This window comes from Habropoda laboriosa, unplaced genomic scaffold (genome assembly GCF_001263275.1).
Source record: "Habropoda laboriosa isolate 0110345459 unplaced genomic scaffold, ASM126327v1 scaffold99, whole genome shotgun sequence".
Lineage (NCBI taxonomy): Eukaryota > Metazoa > Arthropoda > Insecta > Hymenoptera > Apidae > Habropoda > Habropoda laboriosa.
Window position 1 is genome coordinate 1,171,969 of NW_017100239.1, and position 25,346 is coordinate 1,197,314.

Genomic DNA, 25,346 nt, shown 5'->3' on the forward strand with positions numbered 1-25,346 from the left:
GAAAAATGTTCAGTTCCATCGTCGACTTCTCTCCGTTTGTTGTAAAAATTGTTCCAAAATGGTGATATGCTCTATTTTTTCCCTTTTTAATTCTCTTTCTCTGTCCGTCCTAGCAGGATTCACCGATCACCGGGCTCTCCGTGTAAAAAGTGCTATCCGAAAAAAGAAAAGCACTGACGTGTCCTTGGCAGTTTTTGTGTCTCTTTTTTTTTGTTTTTGCTTGTTCACTTTCGTTATCGTAGTAATACAAAGTAAATGCATATACTTGGAATGATATTGTTTATCCTTTTTTTCCTTAATCGCTTAATTATCTAAGAAAAGGTTCAGCTTCCTCCTCGACGCGTTCGCAAACGAACCGGTTCCATTCTCTCTTCGTTCTCTCTCTTTTGATTCATGTTTCAATCCCGAACGAAGTATCGTCCGCGATCTATGTAAGGCGTGTGTCCGATCGTGAACGCGTCGCGTGATGCGTTTCTCGAAAAATCTAAGCAGTTTTTCCATGCTTATTCGTACGGTGAGCAATCGTCACGCTGGCTTGGCCCTTCTTCTTCGTCGTCAACTTCTTCCGTAGCGTTCACGAAGATACCTCTGAAACGCTTCTTCTTTCTTCTCTCTTCTCTCTTTCTCTCTCAGTACAATACGATATCGCTTCCATATAGAAAAGGCTCTTTCTTTCGTGCCTACGAAAAAAACGAAACAAAAAAATACTTTTGCGATTAGTCTTCTGAGTAGGTTGGAACTTGGGATTCCTTGCTCTCCTCGAGGAGTAGCTTTTGAGCTTCTTCGCGCACATCTTGCCTGCATGCTTCGTTTCGATCGCATCAGTAGAGAAGATCGCCGGTCGTTTCGGAGCCCCATGCACCGGCGTCCTGAGCTGGTTTCAGGTAGTCCAACTCTTCGTGTTCCATTTGTCCAGAGTTGGTGGTGCTGGTCGCGGAGATCGATGTGGCCAGAGGAGTGGACGACACAGCCCTTGTCACGCCCAGCTCGAACCCTTCGGACGTCAGGTCCACTTTGCTAGGAGTGTAACTTGCTAGGCCACCACCACCTACGGGGAACAAGCACTAGCTTTCAACACGCTACACCGTCTAAGCGAACTCGATAACACGAGGTTTTTTTAATATACACACAATAAACACACACAGCGAGCAACGGAGACACGTTTAAAGAAAAAGAAAAGTAAATGGGCAACGAGTACTAACAGAGGCGTGAAAAAGAAGGAAAAGAAAGGAAAGGACGTTTTATTTGAAGGGAGAGAAAAAATAAGAAACTATGGGACTAATTTATGCCAGCGACTCTTTCACAGGATCCACATTTAAGAGGAACTGAAATTCTTTGCAGGTTTTCACGGGGGATATAACGTGGCGTGTGAACGTTGCTCCTGTAAAAGATTCAAAAATAACGAGACATATTTTAGATTTGCGAGTGTGTCGATTAAGTATAGTTGATTTAAAGGGGATTCCATAGTGAAGACAGCGAAGAGAAGAAACGTACGACAGGGTTTCGGTAGGAAGTAAAAGAACGATTGAAATTACCGAGAAGGGAGGGCATGCTGGTGGTCGAATTGGTCGAGGTCGTTTTACTGTTGATCGGAGATGATTGCTCGACGGAACCGGAAGTTTCGCCGTCCACGCTGCTCTCACCCTCCAGCATCGACGCTTCGCTCGGATATTCGAAGGTACGGGTAGCCGTGTCGTCGAATTGTATTCGATGCTGAAAAGGAATTGTTGTAAATTTAACACAGAGACAAGAATAGTTTAACGGGTTCAGTGTTCGAAATTGAACGATTTGACGTGACAAAAGGGCTTCGGTAACGGCTAAATACGTTCAGAGGCACGCGACCCATTGTGAACCAGACGTGGCGGATACGACGAAAAGAGGCACGCATGCCTTTTGTTGTATCGTGTAAAATGTGTGTAGAGAGGCAGGTACAAATAAGACACGGGAAGAACAAACAACGGCATGCAGCCTGGAATAACAGTAACCCGTCACACTCGATGCTTTTTCGACTGGGAAGCGAGGACATCGCCTTCTCGTCCGCTTCTTGCTGAAGAACGTGATCAAAAGAGAAAGCGATTCTTTTCCTAGAGAGTTTGCTCGTTCGTCGTCGTGTTCGTCTCTTATTGGAGAACCATCGTTCGAGAACCGATATTTTCGAACCGTTTCTCTATCCGAAAGAATTCTTCTCTCCAGTGCAGTCGAATATTTTCTCGATTTACGTTTATTTTCGAATACGCATCTCTACCTCGAGTCGGAGCATGTAAATCTTTGCTCTTTGGTTTTGCCAAGCTTGGTAACAGTACCGGCGATTATTTCGAGCAGAGGTTGACTCTCCGAAGCTACGAAGCTGTTTCTCTGCGAGGCAGGATCGTTTCGAGAAAGAAATGGTTATTTATTCGAGGTGCCACTTTACAAACTTCCTGTTTCATAAATCTCAATCAGGATTTTCGTACCGCAGAAGCGCGACAATGGCAGAAGGCTTGGAATAAATTGCCAGCGTTCAGGAGTGTAGCTATTCTTCTTTCGGCGCGTAGATCGAAGAGACGAAACGATCTGTTATCCCTTTACGACCGAATTTACAACCGATTCTTCGACCACGAACCATTCGAAAGGAGGCACGATCAAGGTCAGCCACGTCCGGAACTTCCTAGCTAATTAATGGCGGCTGGGTAATTACGAGCCGTTTCGGGTCATCGACAGCGGGTGCAGAAGAAGTTGCATTGTATAATCACCTGTTTCCAGCCAGTTTAACGATTTATCGACTTACGCTAGTAAAACAGCGGCTTCAGAGTTACCCGTTGAACTCGTACGAAAGAAAATATCGAGGTCTTTCTCTCCCGGTAATAACGCTTCTTTCGATGAAATAATAGAGATTCCTAGTGGTGAAGGAGTGCGACGAGTGTGCAATCTCCGCGCGTGTGTAAATGGTAAAAGGAAATATCAGGGAGAAAAGGCTTTCTTCTTGGCGCGAAAACGGCACTTTCGATAAACGGAATCGGCGCAAACGTTAGCCAAAGGCAAACATCAAGATGGAAAGTTGCGAGTAAGAGCGTGTTTAGCGTGCAACGAGTGTCAAATCGTTCCCCGAACCGAGATGCACGGGGGGGACCATCGACGCTGGCGCTCATTGGTCGGCGGTATATTGATTTTCAGGAAGAAAACGGTGAACCGAACTACCCTCAAAAGAGAGTAAACCTTTTGTGACGCGCGCGCGCCTGCTCGCCGCTGCTTTCTCGACCATAAAATCTAAACGTGAGCACGGGATCCGTTTAAACTTTCAGCGTAACTCGTTGTACGAGCAAAAATTCCGGGAACCTGTCTAGATCTTCTAAATTTTCAAACTTTTCCAATTACTTACACCTCGCTATTTTTTTAGCCAGGTTTGTCAGTTTCCTTCCTACCCGTGCCTCGATGAAATTCATAAAGTGGACGTAATAATGGTACCTCGAAGAGGTCGTTCCGCGAACGGATCGAGCAACTCGACTCGTTAAGAGAGGAGACAAGCGGGAGTCTCGATAACGACGTCGTTTCGTTCTGCTTTGCATCTTTACGATCGATAAAAAAATCTCCGCCTCCTTTCTCTCTCTCCCGATCCTCCAACTTTACAAATTTTTTAATCCCCTCCCAAAACTCGGACGCAATCCGACAGACAGAAATTGTCACCAAGACGGGTTGGCACTTGGCAACAGGATCGACGAAGAGGACACAACGAGGGCTGTTATCGCGACCGCGAGAAAGGAAACCGTTTATCGCGGCGGACAATAGAAAGAGGAAGCTGAACGGACTTTTACGTGTTATTCGCGGTACATTTTGCGTGCCACATTCGCCGCCTCGTAACGCCTTTAGAATGCGGTCGTCGAGTCGCCCCGTTTCTTTTTCCGAAAATTCCAACGCCGATTCTGAATCGTTTCTGCAGTGCAACAGCCAGGCGGAGAACTTTGAGGAAACTCGAAAGACGTAACACGGCTGTATATTACTCACAGTCTGGTTTTTATCTGGCCGATCGCTCGAGGATAACTCGCGAGGGGACATAAAGTTAAACACGGATCCGTTGAAGCACGCTGGGGGAGAGAAGCTGCGACGCAGAAGCTTTTTCTCCGCGTCGAGGAGTCGTGTTTGGACCACCGCACACACGCTCTTTCTCTCTCGTTCTCTACGGTTAGGTGTACCGCGTAAAAGCGTGGAGGAATTTATCGTCGCGACACCCTGTTTCACGGTCCCCGCTTGCGAACACCCGCGTCAAATGGACGCATAAAGCTTGTTCCACCAGGGAAAAACTAGACGCGAGAGCATCCGTTACGTCCGGCAAAAAACCTGTAATCTTCTCTGCGTTGACGAGATTAAACGGCTCGTAAGTTTGAACGCAGTTTGAAACGCTGCTCAGACGGAGAATAATTTACTTCGATCTCGTCTCTCCGAGAATTTTCCAACTTGGTCTTGGTTTTCGAGGGATAGAACGTGCAATTACGAGTAATTAAATCGAATTTTTCGACGGTGATTCGGTGTCGATCGGCAGGATCGCTTTCGGATACCGTTATCGCTCCAACATGGGCACACGGGTTAGAAGCAAATTGCCCGCGACCACGAGTGTTTACATTATTTCTTCATTTGCATACGGGCCGAACGACCTATTCAACGACGATGCACGTAGGATACATTCCGTGAAAAGAGCTTGCGATATTTACGAGCCAGCACGGCTAGAATTTATCGGTGTACAGAGAGTCTGTTTCTTCCGTTGTAAGATCGTACGCGTTCAATACACAACGTCTCGACCTTCGAACAATCTTCGAACCGACCAACTAAAAGGTTCGCGTTAATTGTATCCGGTGTACAGCGATATCCAGAGAAAGAAACGCGTAGTTCCACCTGAGAAAATCAACCGTTCTACGTATGGCTTGTAAAAAAAGGATTCTTTTTTCCCCGAAGTTAACCAAGGTGAACGCAACAGATGAAACGCACCGTGGTGCTTGCCTTTTGATAAGATACTAACGGTCCGTGAACGCAATTAACCGCCAGACTTTTCCGCCGACGAGTTTCGATTAGAATTTCAAATCGATTTTTTTTCTATTTCGATCCGGAGCAACGATCCGCGATTCCCGGCCCGGCCCGGCCTATCACCGTAACACCACTGACTTTCCACGTTTTCTTTCTCGCCTCCTTTTCCAACCGACGACCGCGTCGAGACGCCCGCAACCGTGTTACAATAGCGCTAGCCAGAATTACCGGTCGGGCAATTTTCTGCGGAATGGAACGACTTCGCAATTTGTTGCGGAGGTGACGGAACCTCGAGGTCGACGACCATCTCGTAAAACGCTGCAAAATTACGCTAGAAACGATTCTAAACGCGACCGACCCAGCCGGGTAAGTAAGCACTTGTTTCGCTTGAAATTTCAAGTGTTGGATTTCGATTAAAGAGAGAAAGAAGTCCTTGAACTCGAAACACGGTGGAATCGTACGCGATGAAACGACAAAATCAGCGAATAAAAGGCAACCTTGACTGAAAGAGAAGGTGCTCTCCCGGTGTGAAGGCAATTGGAGCATTTGAAATTGGCCGGAGACGATGGCGTAACAGTCTGTTCGGTAAAATTTCAAACTCTCGACCTACATACGGCGAAGGACGATCGAAACCGCTGACGACTGTCAACAAATCGAATTCGCTCGATTCGGCGAATTAAACGCGTCAGAGGTTATTACAGGCGCCTCTCGTTCTTATCGCGTACAATGGTTATTTAAAGATACCACGCAGATAATTATGCAACGTGTTCCTGTTGTTGCTTCGTTATCGTTAAGTAGCTTCTAGGAATTTCGCGGTTGTAATTGCTCGACCTTTGTTTCTTCTGTTTGCCCAGAAGAAACAGACGTTTTATTAGTTTCTTCTCCGCTACTGTATACAACGAGTCTGCGAACCCGATAGTCGCCCCGATAAGCGAGATCTTATCGGTGAAATTTCAAATGGAATTTAAACACCTTTAAGTAGATATAAGGAGCGCCGATGATTATCGAGGCGTGTCGAATACATTTCCTAAGCCTTGGCGAAGAAAAAGAGAGAGAAGAAGATCGGCAGCTGTCCAGGTGAATTTGCCAGAGGTGAGGATTTCATGCGGGAAAGATGGATAGTCGGTGGCGAACGGCCGTTGTCGCGAGATACAAAGACCGCAGCCTTGAAGCACGAGCGAGTACACGCGTCGCGATTATTCGCATTATCAGATGTTGCACGCGTAACGTCTCTCGTAATGGCTTCACACCGCTCATTACCTTTCACCGATCGCTATTAATAAAAGGACCGTGAGCGACGATCACGGAACCGCTTTGCCACTCGATTAGAAACCGAGCCTCGACCGTCCCCTATTCAACCGATCGGCTAATTAACGAGTCGTCGATCGATTCGATTGAAACACGGTACCCTATTCAAATTCGACGTAGTACTTCTCCGTTCGTTAGAAACGTCACTTTTAAAAAACAGTTCGCGGACCTTTAAATTCCCTTCGTCCAGCTTCGCGTCTGTTTTCTCGTAGAAATGTACAAGTTCGTTCTTCGTGTAATTTCAGTTCCGACGTTGCATTAGATTTGATCTAGCACTCGATAATACCTATTGTCAACATTCAGATTCCTCTTATAGATCATGGACGCCTTACGTTCTCGTGTACACTGTTGCTCAAATATTTGCCAACTCTATCGTTGTCCTTTATTCTGTGCAACTTTGTTCTGCAAATTTCTATTGTCCTACTGCAAAGAAACTTTCGTATTCTTTCGAATCAATTCCAGAGAGAGAGAGGAAAATGGAAGAAATAGTTGTCAAGTGTACGTCGAATCTTACGATGTTTACGTTTCACCGTGTTACAAGAAGAAGAAAATCCTATTCCCGCGAGCGTGGTGCGTTATTGTTCGCGCGCGCGTCTTCGATTTCAGGAGAGAAATTTTGCAGCTTGGTGAAATATTCGACCAGGGAACAGGGTCAGGGAATTTCGCACGAGCGAAATCCTCTTTGTTCCTCTATTGCCCTATCGAGAGCCTTTCTGTACACGCGCGTGTACGTCGAGCGAAGGCACGTGAGGTGTATTGTCCAGCGAGTGCAGTAGGAGGGAGAGAGAGGGGACCGGTATCGGCGATAAAACCGATTGTTCGCCAGGTGAAATCGCAAGATCGTAAAGAAGGAATTATCTGCAGGCAGAGTGACCGGAGGAGGGCAATTTCCCAGGTGGAAAGTGGCCTCTCTTCTTTCCGTCGCGGCAGTTTTTCACCGGCCAATTCTCTTCCCGCGTTGCGAACGCTGTCTCACCTGCCGTTCTCTCGTCGTTCTCTCCACGGAAAATCGACGTTCCTCGAATAAACTGGGTACAAATTTGGAGAAAAACAGCCAGGCGGTGTGTTCCCGTAGCATTTAGACCGATTTCCAAACGACGGAATGGCCATTACACGCGAGAGAATTCGCGGAGGAGACGTAAAAAGCTTGAAACGCGTTGGGCAACGCGAGGGGGTATTAGGCAAGTTTTCGTACTTTTTCCAAGACGGGATGCAAACGGGTTGAGCAACGCGACATCTTAAGACCAGCGCACACGTTTCTACCGTGCAATTTTTCACCGTTAGAATTCCTTCTACCTTCGATAAAATGAAAATATAGCGTAGAACCGACGTTTCTAAGCTGGTACAAACGCTTTCCGCGTCGCCAAGATAAACTTTACGCGATACTTACTTTTATGGCTAGACGGTCCGTGTACGCAGCTTTGCTTTCGGTCAGCGCCGTTTTAAGGTAATGGTATTTAAGCCGAGCTAACTGTGAAACCTTACCCACCTTTGAAAAATCGCTCTTCTCAACCCTTTGCTGTCCTACGTCGAGTCGGACTCGAGCTTTCTGCCTTCAGATATCGCAGAACGATAAATTATAAATTGTACAATAACCGGGTACTCTTTTGCATAATTCTCACTTAAAATCTTTCATCTTCCAGGTGTTATTTCGCACATTTCCTATCCGTGTTTGCCTCAAGTTTACAATTCTCTTATCGGAAAACTACTAGAATTGGTCGATAAAGTAGACGGCAATTCTGGTTAGCGACATAAGGGTTAACGCGTCAATATTGCACCGAATGTTAATATTTTGTGACTGGTATCGCGGTGAAATATCGAAACGAAGGCAAACTACACGGCACTGCGACACACTGGCCAAACGATCGCGGACTGACTGAACTATTCGGACCGCGAAGGGTTAAAAAGCAAAACCTTCTCATCTACGAGAATATTACCAACAAGTTGAGCGATTTTTGAAATTGCACACTTGGAAGATTCCCGACTGGTCAGATGGAATCTCGAGGAAAACGAATTCGCGTGATTCTCTATGCAGACTCGCCGGAGAATTAGTAAGGATGAACGTTCGAGGAATCGACACACGCCTCGTCGAGCAAAGGAACAACGCCCGCATTTTCTATCCAACGAGAGAATTATTCGACGATAACTCGCACAGCCCGTGGAATTCCAAGTCGTATAATAGCCGAGCGAGCCAGCGTTTCTATCGATCCGATACGCTTGCTGGACGCCGGAGAGTAAATCCGAAGAAAATACGACGCATCGGCGAACAATCGATTCAGCTGGAGATATCGCCATATTCTCCAGATCGATCGCCAATGAGACAATAAGCGTGACGACCGGCCACTTTTACGACCAAAAATATTCTAACGTCGTTTTCTCCGGAATTATTATCCCCCACTGTTACGCGGGGAAGAACTTTCGAATATGCAAATTCCACCTTTTACCGGTTTTGATTTTTCATATCGCCGCCTTACGCAACGCTGTTATTAAAGGTTAGAGCTGGTGCACGGGCTAATTGGATACCGAAATTGAAACAAACAACGGATTTAACCGGAGGATCTTTGCGAAATCGAATTATCTGTTAGCGGATAAATCGGGAGTAAGCGCGTCATTATTGAGGCCTGCGTTATCCTTGCGCAACGCGCAATTTCCACGAAATCACACCCATTACTTCTCCTTCGATTAGCTCGTTAACCCCTTTCGCCTCGGTGCCTAACACAATCCGGCGAAATGCAAGTAACAATATCCATCTTACTTCACTCGTAGCCAACGAGAGACAGGAGAATACAGCGTCTACCTTAAACGTTCACTTTCGGAACGTTCGGCGCTTCAAGTTGGACACTCGTCGGGTAATAAAATAAAGAAGTGAAAGAACGAAGAAAAATCGTGGTCGGTTCACCTTTGACATTTGCTCGCCTAAACCCGGAAGAGGCGCGTGTGCCGCGCGGTTTTTCCCTCGCGTCCAGAGAAAGATATCGTTTCTCCGTTTAAGTGCGGAACGGAATCGCGCGTGTTTTGCCGCGTTCCCATGAAACACGGTAGATTAACTCCTCCGACGAGCTGACTACGAAAATCGTTGCCGGTTCGTGCGTCGCCGCGGCTACTTTTACTTTGCAGATCGCAACCGGTAACAGGTGAGTCTCGTCACGGGGATCCGCGTAAGCTCGCAGCCCGTGAGAAAGTCGCTCGACGAAACGTTTTCGATCTCTTGAACGAGGATAATTATCGAGACCGGAGCGGCTCGCTCTTTCAACTTTATGCCCGTCGTTTTCCTCGCCTGCTTTCGATCTGTCCATTTTTTAACCCTTTCACCTGCTGTTCAGACTTCAATTTTGCAGAATCTTTTTCGTTCAAAAATCTTTTCTTTAATACCGCGCAAAGAGTCGAGCTTGCAGTTACGATCACGCGAATCTATTTCGGTGGAGTTCGGTCACCGATCGGCAAAAGTGACACGGTCACGCTCGATTAGCGCGGCAAAGACGAATCGATCGTTCGATATTGTTCACAGAGTACATAATTTCATCTCTAACGACGTCTCGCCGGGAGAAGTCGGACCGTGAAAATTAATGACGCGCCGGTACAATGTTATAGCACATTAATTATTTAGAACGATTATCTACAGTTCGAAAAGAGAGTATATCGTTTAATCCGCTTTCGAGCTATGGTTGAAACGAGCCTCGGGGCATCGGGGATACCTGTTCTACCGAAACTCGTTAATACCGCGAGTTTTCGTCGAAACTGTCCAACCAACGACGGTTCGTTGAACCTTCTTTTCGATATAAAAACCTCGGGTATTCTCGGAAAGATGTTATCGCGAAGCGAAGAAACTTTTCGAATACTTTGTCTCGGACGAACGTCGTCGGACACGTTCAATTTGAAGAATGACACTGTGAAACGGAAACGATAATTGTACGGAGTGAAAGATGAGTTGGCAGAACTACACCGCGAATCAGTGTACAGGACAGATAACTCTTATCACGATGATAACCTACACGGTTGTTACACCTATCCCGTCCTGTCGTTCGACCGATAGAAAACAACAGCGAAGCAAACGGTCTAAGAGTGACAGAATACGGTGCAACTCTTTGCGGTCCAACTCCGGGATATTCAAGGCGCTTCTACCTTCTAAACGCTCTAAACGTTTTTGAGCAATAATGAACCGAGTGTGCGCTACCAAAAAGTAATTTCGATCGGTAGGACCAAAGAGTTAACATCACTTTCTACTACTCTATACGAGACTTCTGACAGATAACTCTTATCACGATGATAACCTACACGGTTGTTACACCTATCCCGTCCTGTCGTTCGACCGATAGGAAACAACAGCGAAGCAAACGGTCTAAGAGTGACAGAATACGGTCCAACTCCGGGATATTCAAGGCGCTTCTACCTTCTAAACGCTCTAAACGTTTTTGGGCAATAATGAACCGAGTGTGCGCTACCAAAAGGTAATTTCGATCGGTAGGACCAAAGAGTTAACATCACTTTCTACTACTCTATACGAGACTTCTGTCTTCAAGAACTGAACTGTGAACCCTTCGATCCAGATCCTCCCTAAACAATAGGGATTATCTTAGTTCACGTTGAAACCAAGAGGGATAACACGGTTTTAAGACGTTTCCTTTCATCACGGGGATAAAAAGTGCACCGAAAATTTGGTATGAAAGGACAGGAAAGGAGGGAGGGAAGAGAAGCTGAAAGGTTGGCTGCAGCTCGCCCTTGAATATTTTACAATCTCTTTCACAAGGGAAAGCGCATTCCCACGGCGAGGCTAGGGCCTTGGTTAAAGCGTTACGTCGCTTGCTTTTCGACTTAAATGAGCTCCCGCGGCGCAATCCCGGAGCTGCAGCCTGATTAGATTAGATAGCGTGATTATCTTTAGGTCGACTTTTCACACATTTTCCGCGTTATCGAACGTACTAGATCCATTTTTCTCCACGTTTTATCCTCGAGCCTTTTCTGCACCGTGAATTTTTCCATCGAAGATTACAAAAGGAACGCGACATTGTCCCGAGTTGCTTTTCTACCTAGGCTTACGTTATTCCTGCTTAAGAAATTGTGAAAAAAGTAACAGATAGTGTTGATTCACCTTGTGATTTCGCGGTGTCTTGGAGAGATTGCTTCGTCCATTGATAAGAACGTTGTCGTTGAAGAATGACACGTCACAGGGCGAGGGTGGACCACCAGCCAGCTCCCATTCCGCGTCGTCGGTCGTCGAAGCGTCCAAAGTCGCGTCCAACACTATGATGCCACCGTCACCGACCTGTGGACCCACCAAAAAGGAAAAAAGAAGACGTCAGCTCTCGAAATCGGAACGCGTTACTCGTGGAATCCGGCGAGGTGACTTTCGAGTCTGCTCGACCGAGTTCCAAGGAAACTCACGACCGTACAGCATTCCTCTCCTCTCGATTATCATTATTATTATCGTTATCGCCGCCGCCGTTACTCGATACTGGAAGAAATAAAAATTCCTCCCCCGTCATAAACATCGATTTTCCAACGAAATACCTTTCACGTTCGTTGACGCGAAACCTGTCCAAAGCAGACTCCCTAGAGAGCTTCTTACGGCCAAAGAGGATTTCACGTGCATATTCGCGCGTGAAACGCGCCCACGTGCTCGCCGCGACGTAATTTCCACGGAGAGAGAGAGAATCGAGAGCGAGACGAACAACGCGCGTCGAGACTCTCCGCTGGAACAGAGATTCTTATCCGATAGGACACAATCGAGAGAGAGAGAGAGAGAGATCTTCACGCACGATTCGAGATAATCGTCACGTATATACAGGCTTTCTCGACGCGACTCCCTTTTTTCTCTCTCTCGATTCTCAATGCCGTATGCAACGACACGAAGGATGGATAGACACACGCGTGTCGACCAAGCGTTTTATTCATCGACATCCGCCGCCTTTCAATTATTTCGTGAATGGACATCCTGTCGATTTGGAAACGGAGTGAAAAAAAAAGAAAAAAGCGACACGAACGTGTCTGTGACACGCACTCCAAACCTGTCCTTCGACTGGATTCCCTCCCGCGTGTGTTCGTTCCTTATCTACGTTCTATCCAGAGTTACAAGTTCAACTCGTATCTGGATCGATAAAACGTTTAATCGAGTGTGTTGGACGCGTGACAAAAATCCCGCGGCTGACAGTGCGTGATCGATGGGTTGGATAAATTGAAAGGATGCGAGTCGAGCGACAAACGCAGAGGCAATTTCTCCTGGCTGCGAATAATCGCACGTGAAATCGAACGGTCGCCTGATTTCCGGTCCACTTCCGGCGTCGACATTGTCCTGCCGTCCAAGGTTTCTCGAAAGTGATTCTTCTCTGGTTTAACGACGATTTCATTCCATTAACTGCCATCTTCGTCTCTCTCTCTCTCGTCTTTGTCATTCTCTCTTCTGCCTCGAGAAGAGAATTCGAGTTGCGAACGAGGGGGGATCTAAGGAAAAATGCGGTCACGGATCATAACGCGAAGCCGCATTACGGACGAGCAGAGATCGGGGCCGCGTAACGCAATATCTGGATTTGAATATAACGTGCCACGGGTGCACTGAAACGAGAAGATATCGATCACGCTGTTTCGGAAGACACAGCGACATTTTCATCGCGGAAAACGTTTTACACATGTAGGTGCTACATTTTGGAGATTCTATCGACCCGAGGCGTGAGAAGAAAGTAAATCGATATTTCCGGTTTAACCACGTTGCGCGGTTTAGTATCTCTTTTGTTGCGGCGGGAGTATATTATGCAAGCGATCTCCACGCGATAACCCATCGTGAGAAAAAATCGTGCGTTTACCGCGCGTAATCTCGCGGAACGCGTCCAACGCAGGTAGGCGGATTAGCTTGGACAACTTGAAATTAACTCGAGCGAGCTCGCTGTCGTAAATAGAGGCAGCGATTGCGAGTACACACTTGGTGAACGTGAAACAGATCTAAACACTCCTTACGAAATTACTTGAAAAATCATTCAGTCTCGAATCTCGCAGAAAAACGATTTCGCATATTTTTACCGATGTACGACACTAACTTTGGCGAAGAAGCTTGAAATACTTTCTATCCCGATACTTATGGACGACGGTGTAGGTATACTCTGGCAGCACCTTGAATCTACGAGCTCGAGTGACACAGACAGCTCAAACGAACGATTTATAATTCGAAGTATCTGCTGTTTGAAAGACCGTGCGCCGGTGCCCTAATCCGGTGTCCGGTGCAAAAGTTACTTTATCGCTGTAAGAATCACTCGATACCATTCTTCGTAAGTAATTGCGAGTAGGGTTTGATGCGATTTAAGGGAAGCGACAAACGCGAAGATAGGCGAAGAAAGGAACACGGCATTGAACCTAAGGACGAGGTCCCTGACTTCATGAGAAACTCCCAGGACGTTTCTTTCCATTATTCCAAGCGTAGGTACTTGGGTATCACTGTTGCAGCTTTGGTCCTTGAACCCTCGAACAGTCCACGACAGTCACCGGTAACGATTGCACGCGAACGAATACACCTGCGTTCGCCAAGGTGTGAGCCCGCATGCCCTTTCCCCTCTTCTTCAAACTAGACGTGAGCCGAGTCGAAAAAGGCGGAGAGACCGGATGTCGAGGGTGCCTCGTAAAGCTAACATAGCATCAAGAGTCTTCTAGATTTCAAAGGCTTTAATTCTAGCTCGAGAAATAATATACAATCAGCGAGTGTGACACGACGTTTGGCAAAAGAAAAGATGGATAGTTCTTTCCATGAATCGTTTCTGGCGTTTAACGAGGTGGTTTCCCAGCGGTCAGCCTGCCACCCGTTACACGCTCTTGCTCTCTAAATAACGAGTTTAGCAATCTGCCACGAACAATATAACAATCTACATATGAAATTATAACCTTCTACGAGATTACACGGGAACGATTAAAAGCATGTTAATTCCTACTTATTAGCAATGACTTCGTTAAATCAGCCACTTATCGCGATACCACATGCAAACTCTTTTCCATGAAAAACGAGCCGGAGCTTTCTCCGGTTATTTCGCGGATTCTTGAGAAATTCCGCACGAAGATAAATTACGGTAGAGAGAGAGAAAAAGAAGAAAATGATACTCTCTCACGTGGAAAGTCGCCAATGCTATCGTCGATATGTCGTCATCAGCGATGACACGTGCGACCGGATGCACGTTTCACAAAGTTCGCAACATCTACGTGGAGATTCAACGTTCCTGATTAGACGAGCGTGGGCTCGTTCCAATTTTCTGACCGGAATTACACGATTGCCCCCGAAAAAAGAAACATCTTCTTCTTTCGCCGACTATCCAAGAGGGACGCCCTCGCGAAAACTCGGTTCCTCGGGACAATAAGCTCGAGACAGCCGCGAAACTGATTTTATCTTCGATACAGACTGCCTCAAAGCGGAAACTTTCTCCCTTTTGTTCTACCCTCGTCGTCGTTTTCCTCAAACAACCATCAATTTGAACAAGCTCAGCGTCCCGTGGGACGTGGACAGAGAAAATTATGCAAGCGAGCCAAGAGAGTGGCCGCCACGCCCGTGTTTTGTTCTGCGTCTATTCGCGGACTCGGGCGAATTTATTCGCCGCGTTTAGTCACACCGCTAAATCGTATGAATCAGCCGTGGTTTCGGCGCTGTCTCGAGGAAAAATCGTAACTCTGCCCTTTTCACCGAGTTAAAGAGTAAAGAGGCGATATGAGTCGCAGACGACGACGAAGCGGCGACGCGTTTCTAAATTCGAGTCCCGTCGACGCGGTAAAGTGATTCATAGAATGTCCAGATTAATCCGTGATGCTAGCTCGTTGACAACCTTCCCGCAATTTCCATCTACACGTTTGGCTATTTTAGTATTTTAGGCGTTTCACGGTCTGGAGAGCAATTAACAGACTCGTATAACGCCGATCCACGGGGTCTCCCTGTTTCTAACGTTGGCCAAGAGGCCTTAAAGTCACCGAAAGTGATGGAAAGCCCGGTAATATTACTTTAATCGCCGGTATTTACGACTGAGTGACAAGAAAATCGTGATATCTATCGGGTTTTCACAAGGCCAACATCTTTATCCCGATCTGGAGGAGTGGAAGAAATACAGCGAGTCTCCGAATTCTGCTCGATCAGCTTGTCGATATCCTCGAACGTGTAAACTCTGACGTCTGACCGATTTTACGAGCCTCGCATGCAAATGCAAATTCGACCTACGACCAGCTGAAATCGAGTTTCCCCTGGAATCAACCTTGATTACGCGTTTCGAAAAATTTCTTTTCCAAAGTGCACCAAAGTGGAACGGAAGAGGCACGTTTTCTATCAGAGAAATAAATAATCGAGCGGATACAATTCGACCAATTGATTTCTACGACTTGGAGGTTGAACCGGACAACCTATAAATTTGTCGAATCGAAAGGAAGGTGGCTGTGTACTCGTGGCATCGCGGCTTATTTACTGCCGCGTGTCGCCGAGGTAAAAACGTGAAACGGTAATGGGGTTAAGGAATGCACCAGCTGGTCAATTCGAGCCGTGCCAGCAAGTAGAGAAAAGTTCATTAACGTCGCCTCGTTAATTCTCCCATGATCGCGTTCAAAACCTTGCCAAACGAACTTCTAATAAGTCACGAGAGAAACCGTTTCTTCGCAGTAACACCGAAAAGTCTGCACATCCTTCTACAGATTATCAAAGTTACCAGTCCGTTTAACGGGTTTTAGTATCCGTTCGGGTAATAATAACGTTCGTACCGAGTAATTATTACCGATCATCGGGATTAACGAAACGATAACACCGAACAAAGTGAACGTGTGTGTTGCATCGATCGTGTCTCTCGCGAACCGGTTCTCTTACTCGTTCTGGAAAGCGTTGTGAACGCGCGAAGAGCACGTGTCGAAAATTACAGAGCACGTCGATCGATGATGGATCGATGGAATCCTCGAGACCAAGTGGAATGACCAAACTCGGCGTACAACTCGCCGATCGAATTTCCGATACCGCCAATTTCTTGCCATTGTTCGAGGCTGGTATGTAACAGCGAAGAAGAAAGGAGAAGCTATTGTCGCTGCGGCCTACATACCAAAAATCGTAGCGGTCGATTCAGTTGCGACACGATCGTTAGGAGCGCAATGCTCCTTAGATGGCTGGCCTAAGGAGCGAGTCTGAAACACGATAACGGACCTAGGAGGCAACAGCCAGCAGCAGCTTCTCTCTCGCGGTGGTAACGTCGTCGCACTAGGACGGCCATATACGAGAATTCCCATGGCGTCTTATGGAATGTCACTGGCCACCAGCTTGTTCTCAGCCTGATCGGCTATCTCTAACTTCTGCCTGGCAATTTCTCGCGGTGGCCATCACGACCTCCCGTGACCGCCAGCCAATCGTCGAGAACCGAGAATTCGTTTCTTGCCGTCCGACAGAGAACGAGACATCTCCATCGCCCCGACATAACTGCGTCTCCTGAGTTTTCACAGTCCAGGACCCCGGTACCGCTAAAATAATCGAGCTAAATTACTCGAATAAAATCGAATAAAAAACAAACCTTGACGGAAAAATAGTTAACGAACGAAACAAGGTCAAGGATACCTTCTCCAGGCGCAAACTCGATTATCGTCTGTGCAATACGGTAAAGCCGGGGAACAGTGGCTCTTCGAACGACACATGGACCTTTCTCTCTGAAGAAAGAGAGAGAAAGAGAGAGAGAGTGAATTTGCAAAATGTTCAAAGTCTCGGTTGGAAGCCGTTAGAAGTATCTTATCGCGAAGGAAGCTAGGAAAAATATACAACGTCGATAAAAAAGCGTGTGACGCATCGACGATATCCAATATCGGGGAGCTGTCCTGTTTGTTCTTAATTACCGATCGATAAACAGCTCAGTGACTCATCGTGGCATACCCTAAACAGGCTGACTACCAAGGAGGATAAATGTACTTATGTATTTATACAAGGACCGTGGTTGTCGCGTGTTTATCTCTCCTCGGCTAACGATAACTGTTAGACACGATGTTCGACATACCCAGACGAATGTATCAAGCCTCGATTGGCCGTGAAACAAGTTACCGCGCTTGTAGGACTTCCGCTAAAAAGAACCTTCCTTCGCCTAAGACGGGAAGCTTCTCTTTTAAACCTGTAGAATCCGATAAAAGCCTCGGTGTTTTCAAGTAAAGAGAAAGGAAAGCTACGGTCGATTTTCCTTTCTGACAGTTACATATCCGGTGTTACATCAGTCTGTCAGGAATTCACCACGTAGAAAGAGAGAGAAAGAGAGAGAGAGAGATTGTGATAACAGTAATAATACAGAAAGCGAAGAAACGCGTTGAACGCTTACGTAATAGCGCATAACCATCGGTTATGCCTCCCTTCCGGTTTTTACGTCCTTGTATGAGTACGACGAATGCCTGCTAATCGCACGTTTACCGCGACAAAGCGCAGATATCGGGCAGCCATTGTAACGCAATAATAATAACCGTGAGGGAAACGAGCCTAACTAGTCCTGGCAGAAACGAGTTTACTTTACGAGTTAACGTTCCTGAACAATTACATCCATCTGGCCAACGTAAGTTTCGATGCTTCGCAACGAGGTCTCGCGAGATAACGCGGAATTCTTTATTTCCGCCGTAGCTTCGGCTCGACAATTAAGACAGAGCACCAGAAGGTAGAGAGAGAGAGAAAGAGAGAGAGAAAGAGACGCCACGTAATTTCTGCTTTCACCAAGGGGGATAAACTTTCGGAAGATTGTGAAAGAAATTTTTGTTTCTTTTTTTTTTTCACCGTTAGCGGATTCAGAAAGCACGGTTCCTCTTTTCGAAGCGTACAAAAATTGAAAATATTTACGAGCTTATCTCGTTTCCCGTCCTCGCGGGAAGATACGATTGTTATCGCGTTTATTAGCAGACTTTGTTTCTCTTTTCTTATCGAAGATGAAGCTTATCGCGGTTCTTTTCTTTTCGTAAAACAATTTAATAACTTCAGTTACGTATATGTACGCATCCTACACTTTCGAACGTAATACGAAGAGTTGGTAACGCTTCGTCCTGCAATTAATTTCTTTCCGGCTGTATTACGAAACGCGCGTCGTTTCAGTCGGCTACCTCCACGAATTCCACGAGGGTAGTCTCTGGAATTCTCTATTTCGTTTTCCTCTTTTCCTCCTTTTTTAATTATCTCCCGCGCGCTTCTAATCCCTATTATGCGTCTCTCCGGAGAGACGCCGATGACCGAGGAGAAGGAAGAAAACGCGCGTAAGAGCACCGATGTGCATCTTCCGACTGTTCTATCTATCGCACGAGGTCGAGTTTCGATCGGAATATTCGTCAGATTGGTCGTGTTTTCTCTGGTTCTTCGAAAAATAAAAAAAAAAACAAACAAACTAGAAGACAGCGTTCTGTGCGGAGAATCGTTCCACGACCTAATTCCGCGAGTGCATCACACGGTGAAGGGAGCCTTTTACCTTGTTACAATCACAGATCCCTGTGTAATACAGAGATGTGCGTAAATCTACCTATCTACAGTTTATTACGTTCAATTACAAAGTCCGTGATAATCGGTCGTGACGTACGCGTTGTCCGGGTGCAACGCTCCGGATTGCGTAATTATCACGAGGTCGTCGAAGGTTAATTAACGCGACAGAGTGTTGCACACGATACGATCTTCCCTCGTCTCGGCAACTATCGAAACACCGTACCAGTTCTTCTCCTACGTCTCTTGGACAAACTATACGCGTCTAGCCACAGGCGAAAAAGAAAGAAAAAAACTTGAGCAACGTTAATATCAATCGATTAACGTGATTCAACGGCACCCGTTTTAATTCAATTTCGTAACGCGAGAAGCGTGGATGTCCGTGCGGCAACGTTCTCTATCGCGCGATCTAAGGCTGCTTAATCTCCGTTTAATTATCCTCCGAGGAGAGAAGGTTACAACGGCGGCCAGCAACTGCGGAACGCGCGTCACCACGCACAACGGCGAGGTTAACGTTACGAGACAAGCAATCCGATACCAGCGACATGTCATCAATCGAATTACGCAGGTCGCGCGAAATTTTATCTTTACAAGAGGCTCGACTGCTAAATGTAACCGTATACCAATCACGGCGAGAAAAATCGTCTCTAGAGAGAGGTGTAGCTATGCAACCAACGTAAACTGAGGATCGCGTAGGTGTTAAGCGGCTGATTTCATCGCCGGTTTCGTCCTTAGACACTAATCTAATTGTCTCGGGGTTGAGCTAGGGCTTCCTCAAACGATTCTGACGTTACAGCTTTTGCTTGCGTCTTAATCCATTGGAAAATACTAACGAAAATAGTAAGTCTACGTACAGTCGATGGAAGAAATATTAAATACGTAGCATTTTCTAGGTTTCTCGAAAATTGTTGAAAAGTTTAACGCTTGATCGATCTTACGACGTCGCTATACTTCCTCGATCGACTGTACACGGTACGCGAAAGAACGCGCCTTCACGATTCCGGGAGGCCTTTCAGTCGAGATCGAAGGACGATCGAGCCTCGATCGAACACGAGATAGAAAAGTGTCACGAGGAGTGCCGTTGCCTAGATCGAGGTAAAACGCTCCAAGAGGTTCTCTGTGCAAACACACACACACACATATACACGGTGTTCCGTGCAATTCGAGGATTACACGATCTCGATGCACGCTCCAGTTTCCGGTTCGTTAAACGGTCCTCCTTTATATCGAGACAGAGCCACTGTTCTTTCCTTTCCAGCGGTCGATTCGTGGAAACCCCGTTACGACCATTAGATAAAGCAGCGAGGATCTTGTTTGACGATTGTACACTAGAATCCAGCAACGAGAAATCCTCGGTAGGAGAGAGAGAGAGAGAGAGAGAGAAGTAGATTAACACGCGAGAATCGTTTGGCAAATTATGCAGCAGAGAGGGACCTCCGTAAGAAATTACCGAGTGATCCGTATTCGATCAGGCTTCCGGGTTATCTAATACGAGAAAGTCAGTCCAAGCCACCTTCAATTTACGGATCGCGATCTTAATTTTCTTTATTTTCCTCGGTCTCGCTCCGTTGCATCGCCGGCGCCCGGAGTTTCGACTAAGGAAAATTCGGCTGATGAATCGTCCAAGCCCCAGGTGTGTTGGATTACGATCAAACACGAGTAGGCATTTGGTATCTAGGGGTCGCGTTACCGTTTCGACACGACATCAGCTGTGAAACAAGTTTACGACGAGTTGAACAAGCGACATTCTGACTGCCCCTCGAGGCTCGAATGGACAAACAAATAAATGTCGTTGTACACGCCGCGGCGTTTAAATGTGACCGCGTGCCACGAATGCCCAGACGTCACTTGAAATTCTGCATACACGACGGCGCGCCGCGCTGCGGGAGCACGTACGCCCCGACCACGCTTTTGTCCGATGCGATATACGATATATTAAGGAAAGTGAAATGCCTTCGATCATACACGTACGAAAAGAAAGTGGTCCGTGACAGGTTACCATTGAACCGTATCGGTGCTTCTCGCAATCTAATCACGAATCGAGCTCGATCGTAACTGCTTCGAAATTAACCAAGCCATTTTCGCCACCGTTGGAACGTATCATTTTTGCGTATTCTAGAGCGGCAAGATATGGAACTTGCAGACAGTACATTGGAGGAAGTACACACCTGCTGGAAGATTAGATTGGTAGTTATAGTACAACTGAAAATACGGTTCAGCTTGTAGCGCGTGATAAGAGGAATACGTCCAGTATAGAAAACGTCGATACGATAAGCAGTCGATGACTCACCTTTGGTTTCTCTCGTTTCTTCTTGATGATCAGACCGTCGTTCTCGATGTAATCGGGCACGTCCTTCCGGTTACTGAAATTGAACACCATGGTGTTGTTCTGTTGGTTCCAAGGCTTCGTTTCCCAAAGCCCAGCTCCTCCCGAGCTGGCCTTCTTCGCAGGTTGAATCTCGTCAGCCGAACTCTTCAGGCTAACTACCACTTTGGTAGGTTGTTCTATGCTCTTCACTCGGTTGATCAGATTCTTCTCCAACTCCCTGTTGCTCAGATTCTGCTGAGGATTCTGCGTCTTCGTGGAGACAAGCGGTCTTATTATTCCTATCTGTTTCTGAGGCGGTGACTCTGTCTTCTGGCATCTTATTGTCTTCGAATCGTTCCCCTGTGGATACGAGGTGGTCGTCGTCGACTTGATCAAGCCTAGACTGCAGATAGCACCGACAGGCTTGCTCTCCACGTTTGTCTTTACATCCGAATCCTCCTTACCGTCCTCGCTCTTCCTCTCGCACTTGTTGTCCGGCTCTAGCCTCTCCTGCAGTCTGGATACCGCCTCCAGATCCGTCACAACGTTCACAGCGTTCACGGAAGCTGCGGGCAAAAACGACTTGCCCCTGGATTCCGTCGACAAGGTGTTCGACTCGCATCGAGTATCCACTTGAAGCTCGTCCAAAGCTTTCTGACCGTTCTGCTTGAATCCAGGCAGGTAGCTCTTGTTCACTGTCGGTTTGTCGTTGAAGCTGAACTGCATCGTGACACCCGTTCTCGCGATATTCTCCAACGCAGCTTTCGAGATCGTTTTCGGCGCGTCGATCTCCTCGGCGAGCTCCTCGACGAGCTCCTCGTCGCTGGGTACGACATTGTCAATCGGCGACAACTTGGTTTCCTCCGGTATCTCTCGTTCCGTGGGACTCTGTATCCTCTCCGCGGGCTGCTGTTGTTCTTCGGGCATAGACATTTGTCTCAAGAGCTCCCTGCTGGGACTCGGCGGAGGTTTGTGGACGGGACTGGAATTCTGTCTGTGCAGATCCTTCATCGGGGACGAAGGGCTCTGAACCCGTGGCGAGCTCTGCCTGAGCGTGTCCTTCATCGGTGACGAAGGGCTCTGCAGTCTGGGTGAGGAAATTCTGGGGGAAAGAATAGGCGTTACGGGTGGAGACTTGATGCTGATCTCCAGGGAAGATTTCAATTTACTTAATTGGGGCTCGGGACTGGCCGCCGGGGAGAATTTTGTTCGGAGAGAGAAGGATGGTTCGGGCGATGGGGAAGGAGAGTGCGATTTTTCGATTTGCTGGAACTTGCTGACCACAGACGACACCGACTGCACTATAGGATCGGTGATTACCCCGTCTATGTGATACTCCTCTTGGCCGTCCTGCGTCTCGATCAGCTCGGCCGTTGGTTTCTGCGGCAGCACGATTTTCTTCGGAGAACCGGGAGCCCTGGAATTCCCGTTTACGAACGGTTTAGGTTGAATAGGCGGCTTCGGGGCAACCTTCTTCTGTGCTTGAGCCTTGAACGTGTCGTTGATGGTTTTGAAGGTCGCCACCTTGGCAGCAACCTCGCCTTTCGGCTTCAGCTTCTTCGCGGACCCTTCGAAGATCCTCATGGTGGTCTTGACTAGATCCGGAGGCGGTCTCTCCGTCTCCGCCAGCAACGGTTTGATTCTCTTCGGTTTGTTCACCGGTTTCGGCCTGTCCAACTCGCCCAAACGACTTTCTATCTTCACCGTGGTCCTGTCTATCAGTATAATATGATCGTTCACCGGTTCGTGCTTCAAACCGTTCGCCGCTACACGTCCGGATACACCATGTGTACTACCTACCTCGTCGGTGCCATTGTACCTCATTAAAGTCTCCACGCTACGAGCCCGTTTCATCGATTCGTTACCGCGGCAAGCATTTCTATACCTGTCTGTTTTCGCCGTTGCACCGGTTGTCGCCCTTTTCGTGTACTTTCTCACGTTCTTCTCGCCAGGCTCGTCGTCACAGTCCAACAGATCCTCCAGACTAGCCGCGCGTCGAAAACGTTGCACCGTAACGCGACTCTTGTTCATTTCCCTGAGAGTGAGGTTAAGATACTTGCTCTTCAATTTGTTCACGATTCCAGGCCCGTATTGCAGCTCCTCCGAGCTGTCGCTTTCCCCTTCGTCGCTTAGCGCTCTGTTACGCGCCATTTCCGTGTCGATTTTCCCAGTTTTCGTTTTCGATAATTCCGCGAGAACGTTGTTCGTTCTGCATCCACGATGCTCGTCGCAACTGGCTAATAAATCGGCACTCTTCGCATCTTGCCTGGAATCCTCGTTCTCAGAGCCGTCACCGTGTTCCGATTTCCGTTCCATGTCCGTCTTGCTCACCATACCGTTCGCAACATCCTCCGAGTCGGAGCAGAACGAGAGATCCGCCTCGAGACGCATGTTGCACGCGACTGCCGAGCCGACGTCGGCAGCCGCGGCGATTCCGCCGCTGACGATGGCGCCACACGCCGGTCCCCTCGAGAAAAACGCCGAGGAAGATACAACGACACCAGCTATGGCGCTTCCACCACTACCACTGTTCGCACTCGAGCTATTCACCGCAATCACACTGTCCTCACCGCTGCTACTTGTCCGCCGCGTTCTTGACGACGTCACGTTGCCGGTTACACATTGCTCTTGGCTACCGGCCGGGTCCACCGTTTCTGTCGGCCCACCCGTTGTCGAGCCAATTACCGCCGAGCATAACTTCACACTGGCCCCGTTACTCGCTAGAACCTTGCTCTGTTGTCTACGACGTTGTATCAAGTCCCTTTTCCACTGTGGCACGTTGCTGCCGCTTGTTTCGCCGGCGCTTGTCGTCGTGTTGCTGGCGGTAGCCATGTTGGACGCGCGATGGGCGCGTTCGCAAACGCGCGCCCGATCCAAAATATGTACACCTTTTCGGTTTAGATAACACGTTCGGCTTTCATGCTGCTCGTACGAACTATTCCAGCCTCGAGTGGGGCACGAGCAGCTGCGAATCTCCGTTGGAAAATCGATGTCTCCGACACATATGCACGGTCGCGCGCGCACACACGAGTTTGACAGCAGCAGACACGTTTCGTTTCTCTCTGAATTATTCAAATCATTTTTTGCTCAATTTTACGGAATATCCTTGTCGATCGACACTTGTCACCGGTGGAATGGTACGCGGAGAATGAAATAGGCGGTTATATTCTCGTGGACCGGATTCGAAACGTGGTTAACGACTTCTCGCGGTTCGGTTTAACGGGAGAAGATAATCGGAAGAAATCGAAGGCACCTGTTCGTGAGAGAGAAGCGCACGCATTCACACATGTACGCGACGCACAGAAACCGAGAGGAGTGAGCAACGAACCCGTCGTACCGTGCACGTACTATTTCACTCCATGGTAACAATCATGTCCGCTTCCTGGTGCAGCGTCGTACCCGGCGAAGGCTCGCCAATCCCTGGAAATCGAAAGTACCTGCCCCGAGTGAGCACGCACGCACGCACTCACGCACCCACACGAAACGCCGACGAAAGGCGAGCGCGGCCGTCCTCGCTCGTTCGCTCACACTCCACTCATGCCCCTGCTGAGAATTTCGCCTCTCTCTCCCGTCTCCTGTATGCACCAGCCCCCTCTCGCTGTACGCCAGAGACCATCAGATGTCTCTGTCTCTCTCTCTCTCTTACTCTCACTCTCTTTCTCTCTCGTCTCTCCTTCACCCTTCTTCTTTTAGCCCGGTTTTCTTTTACAACTGCTCGATCCACCACCGTGACGTCACATTCTCGACCGAGCAATACGCCGCTCCTATCAAATTCCGTCGAAATCATACTTGGGGTTATAGGGACGTATTTGAAGCTGCCTCTCCAAAGGGCGGGAAATACGAAACGAGTGGGGTTGCTACGCCTACGGTAGGGTAGTTTGATTTTTTTACAACCAAACGATTTTTATCGATCGTGATATTTGTACTAACCTTTCAATTATATGTGGAGTACAATTTACTCTGTCCTTGTACCCCTTATCGTTAAACGGAAGCTAGTGAAAAAACGTGACATGTGTTGAGCACGTTTAAAACGAGGGGGAAGAGCATCCGGTGAATGATAATAATGAGTATGAGAAAAACAGGACGGATCTGAGAATCGGAACGAACGATGACCTAAAACGAGGAATCCCGAGCACTCAGCTCGTTTCCTCTTGTTCCGTGACGCGCGCGAGTCCCGCTCGGAATGTTTGTTCCTTGCGCGCTTTACGCGAAACTCTTGTGTAGGTGTTATTATCTCGTTACACCGTAGACTGGTGTTTCATGTGCGCGGGATTATATAGCCCTGGTTGCTTCGCGAAATAGTTCACTTCCGGTGTCGGCACT

At 47.7% G+C, this 25,346-nt stretch overlaps 1 protein-coding gene across 2 annotated transcripts; it reads right to left on the reverse strand.

Annotated features, from left to right (window-relative positions):
- Positions 1–6: 6 nt before the first annotated feature.
- On the reverse strand, positions 7–23,855 carry LOC108571877. 2 transcript variants are annotated; one of them, XM_017934036.1, is made up of 4 exons: positions 21,006–23,855; positions 11,393–11,566; positions 1,536–1,713; positions 7–1,048 (listed from the first exon to the last, which is right to left on the reverse strand). In XM_017934036.1, exons 1-4 carry the CDS (start codon positions 23,853–23,855, stop codon positions 822–824), a joined length of 3,429 nt encoding a protein of 1,142 aa, XP_017789525.1. In that variant the 3' UTR covers positions 7–821. The 2 variants fall into 2 exon arrangements, with proteins under 2 accessions (XP_017789525.1, XP_017789527.1); XM_017934038.1 differs by lacking the exon at positions 7–1,048 and adding an exon at positions 1,212–1,381.
- Positions 23,856–25,346: the final 1,491 nt, after the last annotated feature.

What these genes read in the sequence shown, in the direction of transcription:
- LOC108571877 (XM_017934036.1), bottom strand. Translation starts at nt 23,855, where the DNA reads ATGGCTACCGCCAGCAACACGACGACAAGCGCCGGCGAAACAAGCGGC. An exon ending in AGAAACGAGAGAAACCAAAG is followed by an intron (nt 11,567 to 21,005) that starts GTGAGTCATCGA and finishes GTGGGTCCACAG; the next exon opens with GTCGGTGACGGTGGCATCAT. An exon ending in CAGCATGCCCTCCCTTCTCG is followed by an intron (nt 1,049 to 1,535) that starts GTAATTTCAATC and finishes TGTTCCCCGTAG; the next exon opens with GTGGTGGTGGCCTAGCAAGT.